This window comes from Cervus canadensis, chromosome 30 (assembly GCF_019320065.1).
Source record: "Cervus canadensis isolate Bull #8, Minnesota chromosome 30, ASM1932006v1, whole genome shotgun sequence".
NCBI classification, from domain to species: domain Eukaryota; kingdom Metazoa; phylum Chordata; class Mammalia; order Artiodactyla; family Cervidae; genus Cervus; species Cervus canadensis.
In genome coordinates, this window is record NC_057415.1 from 37,525,328 (window position 1) to 37,543,606 (window position 18,279).

Consider the following 18,279-nt stretch of genomic DNA (forward strand, 5'->3'; position numbering starts at 1 on the left):
AGCCTAAAAAGGGGGCGGTTAAGTCTGTGTTGAATAAATGAATGGACATCACTGTTCGGTGCAGGATATGAGACACAGCCCCCCACTGCAGATACTACTTCAGGAAGCTTCAGAAGATAGTGACTATGTGTCAGTTATGGGTGATTCCTCTATAGCACCTACCACTGTGGCTGGCATAGTCACTGCTGGTGACAAAAAAAAAAAATCACACCTTAATACATGTTGAATTTATGAATGCATTTAGTCATGGTCACTAATGAACTTTATTCTTAAAAAAAAAAAAAAAAAAGACGGCTCGGATTTCTTATGAAAGAGAAGGGAAAGTCCTAGATTAGGGTCCATGACTCTGCCACCTGCTCTTCTATGATGTTGGTTAGGACATATCTCCTCAAGGAAGCTACGTTTCCCATTTCTAAAACTGAAAGCAGAAGGTAAGGGGGCTGACTGAAAGAACACTGAAGTCTCTCTCTTATCTGAGATTCCAGAAGTCCAAGAAGCTAAAATTCCAAGATTCTTTCATTCTCCCCACCGGCTTCCCACCTTGAGTCCTGACATGACTTGGGTGACTGCCACCTTTATTTATTTCATAAAGCCCATCATTAGCCTATGGAGAAAAGGCTCCAATAAAGTCAGATGGGAACAGGGAGAATTTACTGCTGCACTTACACTCACGCACCCACGTACCTGGGCCCCAGCTCATCCTCGCTCCTCCAGACAAAATCGCCGAACTTCTCATAGTGAGAGTTGTAGTGGTGCTGGACTCGAAACAGCATGGAGGCCGAGACTTCCATCAGCGTGTTGTAGGCAGTCTGCTGCTCCTTGCCGCTTGTATACCCATTGTACAGATTGTAGATCTTGTCGGCTATCTCTGGGGGGCGGAGGAAGTATGTGGGCACAGATCACCAGACGGTAGGAAATAGGGACGATGGAGGCATACCTTACAACTAGGAAGGCGTATTCAAGCAGGAGTTCACCTGTGTGGTCTTTTGGGGCAAGTCAACCTTAATTCCATCCTGAATATGGCATTGACCAGTTGTATTCCATTTTCTTATCTATCAGTTGGAGATAATAATCCACACGCTGGAGGAGCATGGGAGGGCTAAATTAAAAGGCGGATATGAAGCACTTGACAGGGGGTCTGGAACAAAGTTAGTGCTTATAATTGCACTGGTTAACATAAGGTCCGTGCCTATGATTTAACAGAAAATTCCAAACAAGTGCAGAGGCTTCTAGTAAGTGTCTTGAGCTCATCTCAATGGTCTACTTCTATCTCCTCTCTGTAATAGTTCCAACATATTTTTGTAATCAGGTCTAACAACTCTTCATTCAAAAATCTTTCAAAGAAAAATCTAGACTCTTCTGCTTGCCATTCATGGCAATGGCTACTCTTTCAGTTATTCCTGCTAACTGATGTAACTAAAATTCATTATGGGCTGCTCTCCTGAATAGAAGGCACATTCTTTCATCTTTTAAGACTCTGAACAAAATTTATGTATGCCCCATGTCACTGCTTAACAACAATTGCCTTCAGGAGACCTTGAGGGACTTGGGTTAAGGATGGGAGGAGCATTTACTTTCTAGGGTTTTCCACTCTGATTTTTTTTTTTTTAACCATGTTCATGTGTCCTTTTAAAATAAAAATAACAACAACAAAATTACCAGGAATCCATCTCAAATCCCCTCCCTTTTAATAAGACTCAGTATCTCAGTGTCTCATCTTATCTAGTACGTAGCCTGATCATCTGAAGAAATGTCTCTCTCTGCCCCGCTAGAATGGAAACTCCTGAAAGATGGAGAGCATGTCTGTTCTACACTGCTTGTACCAGGGCTCTTAGAAAATACTTGCTCACCTTGAACTGAAGCACCACCAGGACTCATGAGCTACCATGACAACTTTGTTGAAATTGTATCTACACGTGGTCTAAGAACTAAGTACATGGTAGATCTGATTTATTGGTTCTTTTTTTTTTTTTTTCATGTGTTTTGTCTAATGTTTACAATTTCATGGACCAGGAACACGCATGCTGATTCTGACGGATAGTTACTGACTGCAGCTCTTTGCTGAGAATTCTGAGGCCACCCCTGGGCCAGATGGGAAGGTGTGCTGTGATCAGCTAATGATGTCTGCCATGATCAGCTAATGATGTCTGCCAGCGGTACAGCAAAGTCTAGTGGTCTAGTGGTCCTCCATGCGCCACGTATTTGCCAGCTCTAGGGCACACTAAAGTGGAAGGGATTGGTTTCTAAAAGCCTAGGCCAAGAGGCAGAACACAGTCATACAGTTCTGACTCTCCACCATTCCTTTCCTCAAAGCCAAAACACATATTCTATAAAAGAGGAGCAAGTCTGTCCACTGGCAAAGATATTGCTGGCCAATCTCAATTTCCTTCCTGGCTTTGATTCATTTAGCTCCATGCTCTTCCTCCAGTCCTTTGACTTTCCTCTCCCTGTGTGTGTGTGAGGCAGAAAAGGAGTGGTGGACAGCGACTGGAGGGTGCAGAATTTACAGACTGAAAACACAGGAAGGACCCTGAAAGTGAAGAAATGGGGGTGGGGGGTCACCTACCTTCAGCCTTGTTGTCATCCACCAGGGGACAGGCGGTCCTCAGGGTCACTGTGCTGAGCTCGGAGTGCCTCCCTCGTGTATCCACCGCGTAGAGAGTGAACCTGTGGCACAACAAGAAAACCGAGCACAAGGCTGTGACTTCAGAGCAAAAGGCCCTGGAAGCTGCAAGGAGGAACCCAAAAATCATAGCACAGGAGTGATAGTTGAAAGAACTCAGGAATGATCAGGCTGCAGAAGAAATGATTTGGAAAGAAAAAAAAAAAGATAGTCACTAAGTGTATATCAAAAACCAACTGATTGCTGGGCATTTGGCACTCCATGTCTTCATTTACTGGAGAAGGAAATGGCAACCCACTCCAGTATTCTTGCCTGTAAAATCCCATGGATGGAGGAGCCTGGTAGGCTACAGTCCATGGGGTCACAAAGAGTCGGACATAATTGAGTGACTTCACTTTCTTTCTTTCTTTCTTCATTTACAAGCAGCAAGGCTAGAAGGCAGGGGTCATTATCACTTGTATTTCACCAATGAGAAAACAGATTTACTTGTGTATTTTTGAGTGGTCTCACACTTATTAGGGGGCAGAGCAGTCTGAGTCAAGTCCAGGCATGACTTGGAAGTAAACCCTGATGCTATCTGCTATCACTCTGTATACTCATTCAGATATTCTTTCATTCATTCATTTAACAAACACTAGCTGAGCATTAACTACGTGCCAGGGATTTACTTTAGGAGCTAAGATTACAAAGATGAGCAAGAGAGTCAAGGTCCCTGCTTGCATAAAGCTAAACAAAAGTGAAAAATTAGACAATGGTGCACATGAGAAAGAATAGAACAGGATCACGCAGCAAAGCCTGAAGTGAGGAGGGGTGTGGGTGCTTTAGACAGGTGTGTCCTGAAAGGCCTTCTTGTTGAGAGGTTTGAACTGGGACCTGGAAATGAGAAGGAACTAGCTTATGGGAGGAAGATCTGGGGGAAAGAGTATTCCAGGCAGAAAGACCAGTAAGTGCAAAGTTCCTGAGGAGAGAATGATCCAGACTGTTGAAGGAATAGAGAGCTGGTGTGGCTGTAGCAGAGAGATATGATGGGGACCTAGTGGGCCACGACAGGAAGTCTGGGAGTTAGTCCAGGTACAAGGCATGTCCTCAACTTTCAGTGCTGGCACTAGCAGCTCCATGATGTACGAGGAGGGTGGGGCAGGCAGTCTGTGTGGTATTAGAGGGAGAGAACTGGTAAACCACAGACATGGTGGAGTCGGGTCCACTCCAGGACATGGGATTCTTTCCAGAGGAGACATTGGCCTCTGGCCTACTCTGGGAAGGCTCTCTGACGCTTCACACCTCCAGATCTCCAAGTTCTGAAATTAAATAAAGCCAAAAGAGTGGATAAACTTTCAAGAAGAGATCATCCTTGGAGGCCAGTGACAATCTAAACAGAAGTGAGAAGGGCTAAGCATCTGAGTGGCCTATCTTTGCTGTGCCACCCTCCTTCACCAGCCTTCACGGGTAGGAGCAGGAGTGTGGAGTGGCAACAGGGGCTCCCTGGGTCAAGCACAAGAAACTACAGTCCCAGGGGTCTGATTTCCTTTCCTCCTTCTCCAAAACCTCAACTTACCTCGTGCTATGTGTGTGCTAAGTTGCTTCAGTCATGTCTGACTCTGCAACCCCAAGGACTATAGCCCACCAGGCTCCTCTGTCCATGGGATTCTCCAGGCAAGAATACTGGAGTGGGTTGCCATGCCCTCCTCCAGGGCATCTTCCCAACCCAGGGACTGAACCTGCATCTTTTAGGTCTCCTGCATTGGCAGGAGGGCTCTAGCGCCACCAATGGACGTAACACTACAATTGCCAAGTACAGAATGGTGAACCCTGATTGACTGCACATATTAGGTAGTTAATATACATGAGTTAGTTCTCCAGATTAACTATGTGCAAAGTTCTTAACATGTGGCAAGCACGGACCTATGCAGTTTCATCTGTATTGTTGCAATTAATTCCCCCAGATGATACTAAAAGATAGTTACTATTATTCACTTTATGTTATACATGAGGCTCAGAGAGAGAAAGCAACTTGCCCAGAACCATATAGTAATTACTGGGACTGGAAATTAAGTCGAGGTGTGTCTGACTCCAAAGCCCACGTGTTGATCCATTATCAGCTACTGTCTTCTGCTAAAGGTCTGTGGATGTCACCTCTGTACAAATACAACTCCGTTAGGTACACTTGCCAAATTCCAACTATGTTGAAACGGTGCCATTTCGCATGTTTTTCTAATCTTATGAAAACCTGAGAAAATAATCACCCACATTATCTTCATCTTTCAGAAGAGGAAACTGAAGATGAAAAAGTTAGGCAATTTGTCCAAAAGCAGAGTCAGACAATGAGAGAACCAAGACCTGGACACTGGTTTGTCTCACTCTGAAACCTGCACACGCTGTGCTCTCAGCTCTGCTTTGCGGCTGCAGATCCACACGACGGGCTCAGACGGTCAGGACTTGGGAACTTCACAGCCCCTCTCGGCTTTAACACCTCATGACTTGATAACCCAAAGGTGCTTTTTATAAAAGGCACAATACATCAGAACTTCTTGGTACAAGGAGCACAGTAAGCAGAAGCCAGTATCTTTCTGGAGAAAAGACTGCTTGTCTTTTCTTGTGTGTTAAAATCTCCTTCTTAACGCATTTTCTCTTTTGAAGAGCAGTGAAAGGTACTCAAGCCATCCCAAGAATGTGTGTCTAATTTATTCCTTGATATTGATTCTGAGTTTCACTGTAATTCAGATAGTACAATAACATCATCCCGAGTTTTCTGGGAAGCTGACGTTTTTGGTGCACGTGGGGATTCATCATTCCGTCATGCTGGTTTGTGTTTAAGATGCCATGAGTGGAGCTGACAGCAAGGCTCAGAACTGTACATGCTCCACATCCTTTGCTGCTCTGAGTCACTGCCACTAGGCCCATGACAGACCCACAGAGACACCTCCTAGCCCTGGAGGAATGTCAGCGCTAACCTATCCTACCAGGCTGCTGCCATGGCGACCGAGGTGAGGGGTCCAGCAGGGGACAGGTCACCCAGAGCCCAGAAGCAGCCTTGTAGCCCAGTCACCATCTATTCAAACCTCGGCTGTGAGGTTCACTAGATGTGTGACCTTGGTCTAGTTGATTACCCTCTCTGAGCCTTTGTCTCAAATGTAAAACAAAGGAAACCAGTTCCTCCTCGCAGAATTGCTGGTCCACGCGCAGGAACCCTCGTTCAGTGCCTGAGCGTCATGTGAGGCATGGCTGCTGTCTGGTGAGTGCTCACCAGTGCTAATCCTCTACATGCGTATTCCAGTTAATCTTTGAAATATATCACTCGGGTGGGAGTGTCTGCATTTTATCGATAAGGATGCTGGTCCCAAAGAGGTCAAGTCATTGATTTATTTTTACATATTAACTAAGCAGCAGTGAGGCCTGTCTGAATTCAAAGATGATGTTCTTCAGTTCAGCTCAGTCGCTCAGTCGTGTCTGACTCTTTGCGACCCCATGAACCGCAGCATGCCAGGCCTCCCTGTCCATCACCAACTCCTGGAGTTTACCTAAACTCATGTCCATCGAGTTGGTGATGCCATCCAACCGTCTCATCCTCTGTCGTCCCCTTCTCCTCCTGCCTTCAATCTTTCCCAACATCAGGGTGTTTTCAAATGAGTCATACTATCTTGTCAAATCTAATTTCACCTTTTATCTTTCATCAGCTAGCTTGGAGTGCTAACAAGTGTGGGTCTAAACTTCATATATGTGACTTTAGAGACCTAAATATGGGATATCTGGCCCCCATTTTCAGACAGAAGCCCAACTATCCATCTGCTTTCTGGGTCTTTTGGCTTCAGCCTTTGTCGTGAGAACACCACCACTGTGATGTGGGCATCATCTCTCTCCACCTGTTACATCTCAGCCCTGTGAGCAGAGCTCTGTTCTAGCTCTTACTATATCCAGTTATTGTCTCGGTCAAGGGAAGCAGAAGGTAACAGAGGAGGAAGTCTGGTCTTGGAGATGGCCAGGTGTGGGTTCATTTTCCATTCTATTCCCTTGCTCTGTGATGGTAGACTAGTCACTTACCCCTCTGTGCTTAGGTCACCTGTCTGCATCAGGTGTCTGGGGTGGGGAGGCTGCTCTCCACTTCCTAGGACAACGTGGATGAATGTGAAATACAAGTGCTTAACAAGGTGAGTTCTGACTAAGGAGCCTTGCAGAAGGGTTGGGAGCAAGATCATAGTGAAACTTGAGGATGTGAGAATAAGCAAGGGGCAAAGGAGAGAGGTAAGGACAGCATTTGGTACCATGGCGTAAGCACTTACTACATACACGACATCTAGAAAGTGTCAGAGGCAGACACCAAACCCTGGCCTGCAGCTTGGGTACAGTTACATCCTGGCACTGAACACAGTACTAGGAACATGAAAGGCACTTTTAAATATGTGAGTAAATGAGTGAACTTGAACATACCACATCTCGTTGCTGAATTTCAGTTTCTGCACCAACAAAATGGGGATAACTGTACAGTGTGTGGCAGTCTCAAGGATTACACAAAGTGATGGGTGAAGAGTGGCTTGTAAGTTGCAGGCTTTTATAAAGGCCACATAAAGAGCACTTATTTGGGCAAGAATACTTTCTTGGAGTAGAATAGAAAGAGAGACATTTCATCTGAGAGGACCATGGAAGGCTGTAGTAAATAAAATATGTGAATGAATCTCCAAATGTGAGGAGTTGGAAAAAAAATTTAAACACTGCTTTTCCCTTGGCAATTTATGTTTCCAAGGTGTTCCTGTAATATATCTCCTCCATCAAGAGGGTCCGGCATTCCCTCTCTGCTTAGCCAAGCAGCATGAATAAAAGCATGCTGGGAAAGAAGGAGTCTTAGGTTTTCAAATGATAAAACCTGGGTAGAATCTTGCTTCCCCAGTTGCCAGCTGAGCATTCTTGGGAAGTCATTTCCCTGTCTCTGAGCCTCAGTCTCTGCATCTGTAAAACAGGGTGAAATTAACTGTATCTCCCAAGTTCAGGGTCCAGAGTCAATGATGTTAATGATTGCAGCAGGCCTGGTTCAGTCTTTGTTCCCTAAAAGGTAGCTTCTGTTTGTGTTCGTTGAGTGACCCAATATGTCAGTGGAGGCCTCAGGATGGAGTCGGGCCACCCTGCCAGTGGGGGTGGAGTGGGGGAGAAAGAGGAAGATGTTAGCTTCACGGGCCTGGGTCAGAAGTCACAAGGCCATGCGCTCTCTGCCTGTCTCAGCTGTAATTGTAGAACTGTTCCAGAGCCACATCTGAAAGCTGTTAGGGGACCAGGCAGCCCAGGAGGGGCTCTTTGCGAGGGGAAGAAAGTGACAGCCCCTGATGTGGGGAAGGAGGAGAGAAGGAGAAGGGAGAGATACTGAGAAACAGATACACACGTGCAGACCCACAGGGCAGAGTGGGAAGAGGGAGGACAGACACCCTGGGAGAGGACACAGTCAGAGCTGGGGTTTCTCTAGGGTCAGGAAGGGTGCTGGCAACCTCGACTGGGTACTTTCATCTTTACCTGTGCAGGTGGGCTGAGACCCACTGATAATGGGAACTAGAACGCCTGCTGTTGTTCGGTCGTGTCCGACTCTTTGCGACCCCATGAACTGCAGCACGCCAGCCTTCCCTGTCCTTCACCATCTCCCTGAGTTTACTCAAACTCCAGTTCACTGAGGGCAGGAGGAGAACAGGGTGACAGGGGATGAGAACTCTCGAGCCATCACCAAGCTCTACAACCTCATTTTACAGGTGGGGGAACCACAGCCTGGAGAGCAAACAGACTTGCAAAAGGCCCTGCTGCCAACCAGTTCAGAATAAAGGCACTGGCCTTCCCGACTCCTCCACTAGTGTTCCTTCTCTATGCCACCTTGCTTTTTGCACAACTGACTGACTGGGGCCCAGCTGCACCTCAGGGATAATCACAGAAGAGGTGGCTCCAAGGATCAAGTGGGATGGGCTATTCAGGAACCTGGAACCCCAGACTCAAACCCTTGCTGCTCCTTCCTCTGACTTTGTTTCAGGGGAAAGAACACTGGCCAATGTGGTTTGAAAGCTTGAGTTCATGTCCCAGAGACTGTGGGCTGTGAGATCTCAGATGCCTAAAGCAATCCGGTTTTAGTGTATCGGGATTTCAACTACTCAAATGCAAAGTATTTTTCAGTGTTTCTTCACCACCTTCAGGACAAAGCACAAACTCCTTCCCATGGGCCCCAGTGTGACTCCTTGATGCCCCTCCCTTTGACACTATCCGTTTGGGACTCTTATCACTGAGTCTCAAACTCTGGCCACAGATCCAGCCTCGCTGACTGGTCTCCACCGCCTACCCTGTTTCACAGTGGAACCACATTCAACTGCTAACGGACCTCACGTCTTTGTCTTTGCACACACCGCACCCTTCATCAGGGCCCCCCGACTCCTTCTCCACTTAGCCTCCTCCACCTTGCCCTTGGAGCATCAGTCAGCCCTCAGCTCCTCCAAGAAACCCACCCTCCCTGCATAGCGCCAGGTCCTAGCCCATGTGGCATGGCTGGGTTGATGCCCAGACAATTCTCTCATGCCTGCATGAGTGTGTGAGTGTCTTCAGAACCAGAATAGGGCTCTGCCCACCTCTGTGCCAGCTCCAGCTGGTGCCTGGTGCTCACATACCTAAACCATGTGGCGCTCAGCAGATACTGTTCAAAATGAATGACGGACTGAACGAATGACTCAATCAACTATAAGGCACCAATAGTAATTCCACGGTCTAGAAATCAAGTTTCCCCATCTGTAAAAATGAGCAAAATGTGAATAGATTAAAGGAGATAGAATAACAGAGTGGCCCAAAGCACGGCTTTGGAATCAGCCAATTCGGCTTTAAGTCCTAGCTCTCCATTTCTTATTTATGTGAGGCCTTGCCTCGATTAACTCACCTGTAAAATAGGAATAAAATATTAAAACCCACTAAATGGGGTCATTGTTGGAATTGCTCACCATGATGTCTGGCATGTTAGCAGTCAATGAGAGCTAGCTGAAGGCATTATCATCAATATTACTGTTATTATTATTATGCCACTGCCCAAGGCCCTGACGCCCTCCCCCTACACCCAGAGTAAGCTCTCCTAGTGGAGACCAGGGGAGGGTAGGTGGAGAGGAAGCTGTTGTTGGGCCCATCGAGACCCCGGGACCCCCTCACAGCAGGGGTGAGAGAATGAAATGGAGACTTTAATTGGCGGTGAGAGCTTCTCACGGATCTGACAGGGGGTAAGAGCAGGGACAGGGGCTCAGAGGCCCACGTCAGAACCGCGTCCCCGAGAGGACGGGAAAATGCGTTTGAAGTCTCCAGGCCAATGCCTGCCCTTCCCCAGCCGCTGGGTGATTTAGGCATTCTGGGGAGGCAAGAGTCTCCTCGCTGATTTGAAGGGAAACAGATGTTTCCAGGCCAGAGGCCCTGGTCTTGTAAAATCCTCCTTCCCCCACACAGCTTTGGCAAACAGCTTCCCGTAAGTTCACCCCCGCAAGCCGCCACCATCCGCCATCATTCCCCTCCCTGCCGTTCCTAGCACAATGGGGAAGGCAGGGGTGGTGGGATAAACCCTGAGTCCCGGCTCCAGCTCGGGGTCTGGGCAGTCAGATTTCCAGGGACACGCAACGGCCCTTTTCTGGGCCCCAGTCTCTCATCTCTACCAGCGTTAGTTGCTCAGCCATGTCCAACTCTTTGCGACCCCGAGGACTGTAGACTGCCAGGCTCCTCTGTCCATGGGATTCTCCAGGCAAGAATACTGGAGTGGGTTGCCATGCCCTTCTCCAGGGGATCTTCCTGACCCAGGGATTGAACCTAGGTCTCCCGCATTGCGGGCAGATTCTTTACCATCTGAGCCATATATTTAAGCATCTCTGCAAGGAGGGAACTAAACCAAGATCAGCGCCAAGGGATGGACTGGACTTGATCTCCCAGGGCCTGAGGATGTTCGCTTCCAAAAGAGCTGGTATGATCCTTTCCAGATCTTTTTCCATTGGAGTCTATTGCAAAGAGCATGGACTTGCATGTCAGGATCCAGGGTTGAGTCTGAACTCCATCAGCTACTGGATGGGAACAGCTGAACCCTCGGGCCTTGGTTTCCTCATTGGTAAAATGTGGTCAAGATTCCATCTCACAGGGCTGTGAGAATTAAATCAGAATTCAGTCTCTCCCACTCATATTTAAGGCTTCTTATGAATGAAACTGAGCATCATACTTCTTTCCTTGGCCTACCCATGATGGTCAGGACAGTCTGAACCCAGAGTGGGTGTACTATAATGTTCATAACTGGTTGCTGGTAGGAAGACCTGCTAGACAGTGGACAGCTGAAAGTCTCAGGATCTTAATCCAGTTGTTTTTTTTTTAATTAGAGGATAATTACTTTACAATATTGTGATGACTTCTGCCATACATCAACATGAATCAGCCACAGGTAAGTATTTGTCCCTCCCTCCCTTGAACCCCCACACCCACCTTCCTCCTCTTAACCTAATTCTGCTTAAAGAGTAGAAAGAGCATTCTCCTTTTGATAATCACAAAGAAACAGAATGGGTTCTGATTCAAACAGGCTTTGGAGTTGACTACTTGAGTCCAAAATGCTGGTTCTATAACCCACTATTCTTTATAACCTTGGGCAAGTTAGTCAATCTCTCTGTCCTTTGGCGTTCCTGTCTTTAAACTGTGGGTGATGATATTACCTCCTTCAAAGGGATGGTGGAGGAATAAAGAACTCAAAATGGTGCCTGGCACAGAGTAAGTGCTATGTAAGAAGCATTCACCATTTTTCAACATGTGCGTGCTTAAATTATGAATCTCTTCTATAATGATTTTAAAATGAGCTCCCCAAACCCTAATCCTTTGCCATCGATCCCACTGAGAGGCAGAGGAGCATGTCCGCTCACCTTGAACGTGGCAGATTCATGCATGGTTTCACTCACAGAGCACAGCAGAAGGGACACTGTCCATCTGGGTCATCAAAGGCTATGCAATGTCTACCTTGTGTACTGAAACATTCTCACTTGGAGTCCCGAGCCTCCCATGCGAAACATCCAACCACCCTGGTGTTAAGAAACCAGGCCCCTCAGGTAGGCTATGTCATGGTGTTCAGGTCATTCCAGCCTAATTTCCAGAAAGAAAGTAAAGGAATCTTCAAGCAGTGGAGTCACCTCCAACTTTTGAACCCTTTCAGCTAAAGCTCCAGACTTCCTGGAGCAAAGAACACTGTCTGCTATACTCTGTCTGAATGCCTAACGCACAGAATCCATTAGCATAATCACATGGTTGTTTTAAGTCACTACATTCTGGGGTCATTTGTTATGTCATCAATAGTAACTAGAATAATTTCAAAGCATCTAGAGTAGGTGTCAGCAAACTACAGTACAAATCTGGTCTGCTGCCTGTTTTTGTAAATAAAGTTTTAATGGAACATAGCCACTTTGGTTTTCTTATAATCTGTTTTCTATAGATGCTTTCACACTATAGTGATAGAACTGAGTCATTGCATCAGAGACCATATAGTCCAGGAAGCCTAAAATATTTACTATCTGGACCTCTAGAGAAAAGATTACGGACCCCTGAATTAGAGTTTTGATAGTCTTAACATTAAAAATCATTTGCTTCCATGATTTCATTTAATCCCAGAGTTAGAAGTCATTCTCATTTTACAGGTAGGCACAATGAGTTCAGGCGACCTGTCCCAGGTTACACAGCTATTCTGACCCCAGACCTAAGGCTACAAGAGCCTGCTGAAGATCCAGACTCTAGTCTCGTCCCCTTGAATGAGCAGTGTAACCTTGAACTATGCCCTGCCCTCAGTTTTCCAGCCTGTGAAATGAGGGCATTGGGCAAGATGGTGTGTACTGGCTGCCGGAATTCAGATGTCCAGAGTTTCCCCCAGCTGGGTGTCGGCCACGAGGCAAAATGTCTCTCCTCTCCGTTAGTCTAGGTGCATCAAAGCGGGACTTGAGGATGATCAGCCAGGGGCTATACAATATTGCAGGCAGCCCACCTACTCCCCAACACCAAAACCCAACCTCCTTATCTCCTAACTCAGGCGGACAACCTATGCTTTCTGCCAACATAAATATTTAGTTCCAGTGCCGGGCACAGAGAGACTGTCACGGTATTAAGGACTCTAGCCCTGGTGTCCACTTTCAGAACAACCCAATCTGAGCTGTGACTGGGAGGCCCTGCTTGGGACAAAGGTGAGGCGGTCTGCAGTTGGGCTCCAAGACCAGCACCCCTGACTCACCCTCCCTTCAGCCCCTCCAGCTGCGTGAGCTAACAGGTAAAGCATCAGGAGAGGCAGGAAGCCGGCAGAGAGAGCTCTGGGGGAAGGCCAAGTCTGGAAACCAGTGTGGGCCCAAGCTCAGGCAGAGGCAACAGCAATCTAGAATCATGCACTGCCCTGCCTGCCAAGACCCCCCAAATTCAGTCGGTTATGAGCATTACCCTAACACCCAGAGTGCCAAGAGTACCAGAATCAGAAATGAATGATGCATGTACTGACATTCAAAATGAAATGAATACAAACTGATTCACCATTAAAGCACGTTGAGTCTATCTCCAATACCTCACTGGGGGGTGAGCTCCTCTCTGGGTGTGCCTGCCGCTGGCAGAACTCCTGATGGATGCCCCACAAGGTGCTAAGCAGGAGAGGAACCACTCTTGCAGAAGAACAGTGTGGTTCGTGCTTTCAAAGAGCTCCCAGAAGAGCAGGGAGATGGTTGAGTGAACAAGAAATGGGATGCAGGGCCACAGAGCCTAGATACAAAGTCATTCTTGCCCCTATGTTTCCTTAAGGTGTGTCCCTCCTCCTGTCTTTAAATAGTGGACCAAGCCTTGGGAATGCACTCAAGGGCCACCTGGATGCCCCGTCAGCTGCCGCCTACAGGGAATGCCAACTGCCTATAAGATTCTCACTTTCTCCTACCAAAAACATGCTGACAATCCCAACCTTCTTCACCCAGAAAGCCTAAACGGTGTGACTCTGCCAGTGGGCTGCAATACAAAAGGACTATGCAAATGATTTGTCTAAACTCATTCACTCACCTGTCAAGTATAAGCTGACCCCTTGAGAGAAGAATTCTAGTTGACACTTGACTTTAGCAACAGTTCCTGTCCTACTCCTTTTTCTTTTCTATCCTTACCCCTTCTCACCCCCCTCTTTTCTGACTTCTCTTTCTTCAGGGAGTGGACATGATAACACATGTTGGACTGACTATAGCTCTTAGTTGGAGGATGTTCATCTTTTAATAGGTTGCTTTAGGGTAGAGCAGATACAGGTTAAATTTATGGTTCCAAGTCAAGGAATGAATTATGAATGGAACGCCCAATTCCACTTGAACTTGTATTCCTGGGTTCTTTAAAGCAAATGTGTGGCCTTTTCTCTTATATCTTTATTGCATGCTGTATGGCCTCTCTGAATCTGAGATAAAAATAATAATTTTTAAAATGACTTCATTTTAAAATGAAGTTATAAAAATTTTTTGCAGGAAAGCGTAACTTGGGAATATGTTGATTTGAGAGACAGAGGATATGATTTGTAGGTTTAACCTTGTCAGCAAGCTATGGGCTTTGGCCCCATGATTTGACTTCTCTCTGCCTCAGGTACCTATTGATAACTCCACAGGGATGCTGTGAGATCAAGCAGTCATCATGAATGTGAAAGCGCCTTGGAGATTCCACACACACTTCTCGGGCACCTAACTCCGTATCAGACACATAGCTGGGAACTTATATATAGTTGTCTTCTGTTCTCTTTACAACTGTCTAAGGGATGTGTATTATTAAATCCATATTTACAAGGAGGCAAGTGAACCATGGAAATGTGAATTGACTCTCCCAAGGCTGTGCAGAGAGCAGCTCAGCTGGGCCCCAGCGCAGGTCTCCTAACTCAAAGCCCAGTGCTGTTTCCAAAAAGAATTATTAGGTATTCATTGGTCCCAACTGGGTCTTGAGTCATAGTTCAGAAGAGGTTAGACTTTATTAGGAGGATGAACTCCCCGTTCCCAGCTTTTGACAAGGAAGCGATCTTAGTACAGGATCACCATTGCCATCACCCACTTTCAACACTGCCGTTGCTCCTCTTTCCACATCTGACCCGAAAGACTTTCTTCGCCTCTGTGGTGCCTTTTGAGACTGCATGTTGCCAAAACCAAGTCCAGAGGAAAGGAGGCCAAGTAGAGGTCACCAACTGGGATTGACCCTTGGACACTGAGTTAGGGAACTCTATAGGCAGGATGGTTCTCATCTCCTTCCAGCTGAGCTCAGTCTGCACCCCGTGTGTGAGCACTGCTTCCCCACGCGTGAAGGCCCGGGCGTGCGGAGTGTGCACACCCCCTGGGCGTGGACTCTGAAGGACTGAACTAGCTCACAACTCTGTTTCTTGTTCCTAATATCTCTAAGAGCCTCAGTTTCTGTATCTCTAAACTGGAGTCAATAATATCTGACTGACAAGACTGTTGTAAGAATGAAATAACATGCAAAACACCTAAAACAGTGCTTAGTTCAGTACATGTTATCTTTTTTTTTTTTTTGCTTACTCATGATACTAAAAAAAGCTGGCTTAAAACTCAACATTCAAAAAACTAAGATCATGACATCTGGTCCCATCACTTCATGATGAATAGATGGGGGAAAAAATAGAAACACCGACAGACTTTATTTCCTTGGGCTCCAAAATCACTGCGGATGGTGAGGGCAGCCATGAAATTAAAATATGCTTGCTCCTTGGAAGAAAAGCTATGACAAACCTAGACAGTGTGTTAAAAAGCAGAGACATCACTTTGCTGTCAAAGGTCTGTATAGTCAAAGCTATGGCTTCTCAAGCAGTCATGTACAGATTTGAGAGTTGGACCATAAAGAAGGCTGAGGGCTGAAGAACTGATGCTTTCAAACTGTGGTGCTGGAGAGACTCTTGAGCATCCTTTGGACAGCAAGGAGATCAAACCAGTAGCTAAGTCATACTATGCCTCTGAGCCTGTTTCCTTAACAGTTACACTGTGACAATAATACCTGCTTCAATAGCAATAGGAAAATCAGAGACGGTACCCTGAACCTTGGACTTCCCCAGCTGTGCCCTGATCAACACTATGACCTTGAGCGATGTCCTTCTCCACGGACCTTGCTTTCATTTCCTATGAAACAATGGGTCACCAGATGTCTCCCCTGGTGAAGTCTACCAAATGTTAACACCAATGGACACCAAATCTTTACCAACTCTTCCAAAATAAAAATAAAAGTTGAGGGAACACTCCCAGGTAATTGTATGAAGCCAGAATTACTCTGATACCAAAAATAGGTACCACAAGGAAAATATACACACACACACATTCACACAGTCCCATATTCCTTATAAATATCAACACAACAAAAAACTTACCAAGTATAGTGACATATGTTAAAAAGGACTATACATCATGACCAATGGGATTTACCCCTTGAAAAGATGAATGATTCAGAATATGAAAATCAACCAACATCATACATCATATTAGGAGAATAAAAGACAAAAATTACATAATCATCTCAATAGGCAAAGAATAAAGCTTTCAGAGAGCCCAATACCCTTCCATGATAAAAATACTCAACAAACTATGAATAGAAGAGAATATCCCCAGTCTGATAAAGGATATCTGTGAAGACTGAAAGCTTTCCCCTTAAGATCAGGAACAAGACAAGAACATCTGCTTTCACTATTTCTATTCAACATTTCTCTGAAGGTTCTAGACAGGGCAGTTAAGCCAAAAAAGGGAAATAAAAGTCACCCAGACAACAAAGGAAAATGTAAAATATCTATATTTGCAGATGACATGATTTTGTATGTACAAAAACAAAGGAATCTATACACACAGAAAGATCTTCAAAATGAATAACAGTTCAGTAAGTTGCAAGTTTAAAGATTAATAAAAATAAATCAATTATATTCTATATACTAGCAATGAATTATCAGAAAAATAAAATTAAGAAACAATTCCATTGACAGTATTGTCAAAAAGAATAAAATGATAGGAGTAGTTTTAACAAAGGTGTGTAAGACTTACACACTGAGAACTATAAAACATCATTGAAAGAAATTAAAGAAGATCTAAACAAATGGAAAGATACCATGTGCTCATGAATTGGAAGACTTAACATTGTTAATATGAAACTACTTCTAAATTTATCTGAAGATTCAACACAATCCCTATAAAAAAATCACAGGTGATTTTTTTTTTTTTTTGGCAAAAATTGACAAAATACTCCTAAAATTCATATGGGAATACACAATACCCAGAATAGCCAAATAATCTTTAAAAATAAAAAAGACAAACTTGGATGATTCACACATCCTGATTCTAAATTTGCTACAAAATTACAGTAATCAAGGCTGTCTACTATGAGTATGAGGATAGATATAGGTGAATGGAGTCAAATTGAGAGTTTAGAAATAAATGAATATGGTCATTTGATTTTCAACAAGAGTGCTAAGACAATGTAGTGGGGGAATAATGATCTCTTTCATAATAGTTTCTTCAGCAAATTATGTTGGAACAATCAGATAGCCACATGCAAGTGAATGAAACTGGAGCCCATTCTCACACCATATAAAAAATAATTCAAAAGGGATCAAAGACCTAAATGCTAAAGCAAAAACTGTAAAACTCTTAGAAACAAACATAGGAGTAAACCTTCATGACCTTAGATTAAGTGATGATTTTTTAGATATGACACCTAAAGCATGACCAAAGGAAGAAAGAGATAATTAGACTTCACCAAAAATGAAAAAAAAAAAAAAATGCTTTAAAGGACACTATCAAGAAGTGAAAAGACAACCAACATAATAGGAGGAAATATTTATAAATCATCTATCTGATACAGGTCTAATATTTGGAATATATAAATATTATAACTCAACAACAGAGACAAATAGCACAATGTAAAAATGGGCAAAGGAATTTGAAAAAACATTTCTGCAGAGAAGATATACAAATGGTCAATAAGTCATGGAGACAGGCTCAACATTGTTAGTCATGTAGGGAAAGCAAATCAAAGTTCTAATGAGACATCTCTTAACCATTAAGATGGCTATGATAAAGAAGACAAAAATAGCAAGTATTGGCAAGGATGGAGAAATTGGAACCCTCATATATATTATATTGGAACCCATATAGATGGTGAGCGTGTAAAATTGTGTAGCCATAGTGGAAGGGAGTTTGGCAGTTTCCGTCAAAGTTATACCTAAAATTAACATCCGACTCAGCAATTACATTCCTAGGTATATACCCAAGAGAACAGAAAACATATGTCTATAGAAAAACGTGTACACAAATTTTCACAGTAGTAGTATTCTTAATAGCCAAAAAGTGGAAAGCAATTCAAATAACCATCAACTGATGAATGGATAAACAAAATGTTGTATATTCATACAATTGAATATTATCCAACCATAAAAAGGAATAAAGTCCTTATTCATGTTACAGTATCAAAGTTGAAAACACTGTGATAAGTTAAAGAATTCAGGCTGAAAAGGCCACATATTATACGGTTCCATTTATATGAAATGTCCACAATAGGCAAATTCCTGCAGACAGAGATTAGTGCTGCCGGAGTTGGGAGAAGGGGATGATGGGGACGATTGTTAATTGGTATTGAGTTTCTTTTTCAGATAATTAAAATATTCTGGAATTGCTGTGGTGGTT

At 44.5% G+C, this 18,279-nt stretch overlaps 1 protein-coding gene across 3 annotated transcripts in view; it reads right to left on the bottom strand.

Annotated features, from left to right (window-relative positions):
* The window catches only part of ASTN2 (astrotactin 2), a 989,097-nt gene that overhangs the window by 14,684 nt on the left and 956,134 nt on the right, over window positions 1–18,279 (bottom strand). For all 3 annotated transcript variants that reach the window (XM_043453335.1, XM_043453336.1, XM_043453334.1), the window contains 2 exons: window positions 2,567–2,667; window positions 685–868 (listed from right to left, as the gene is read on the bottom strand). In XM_043453335.1, coding sequence (XP_043309270.1) covers window positions 685–868; window positions 2,567–2,667 — 285 coding nt within the window. The remainder of the gene's footprint in view (window positions 1–684; window positions 869–2,566; window positions 2,668–18,279) is intronic.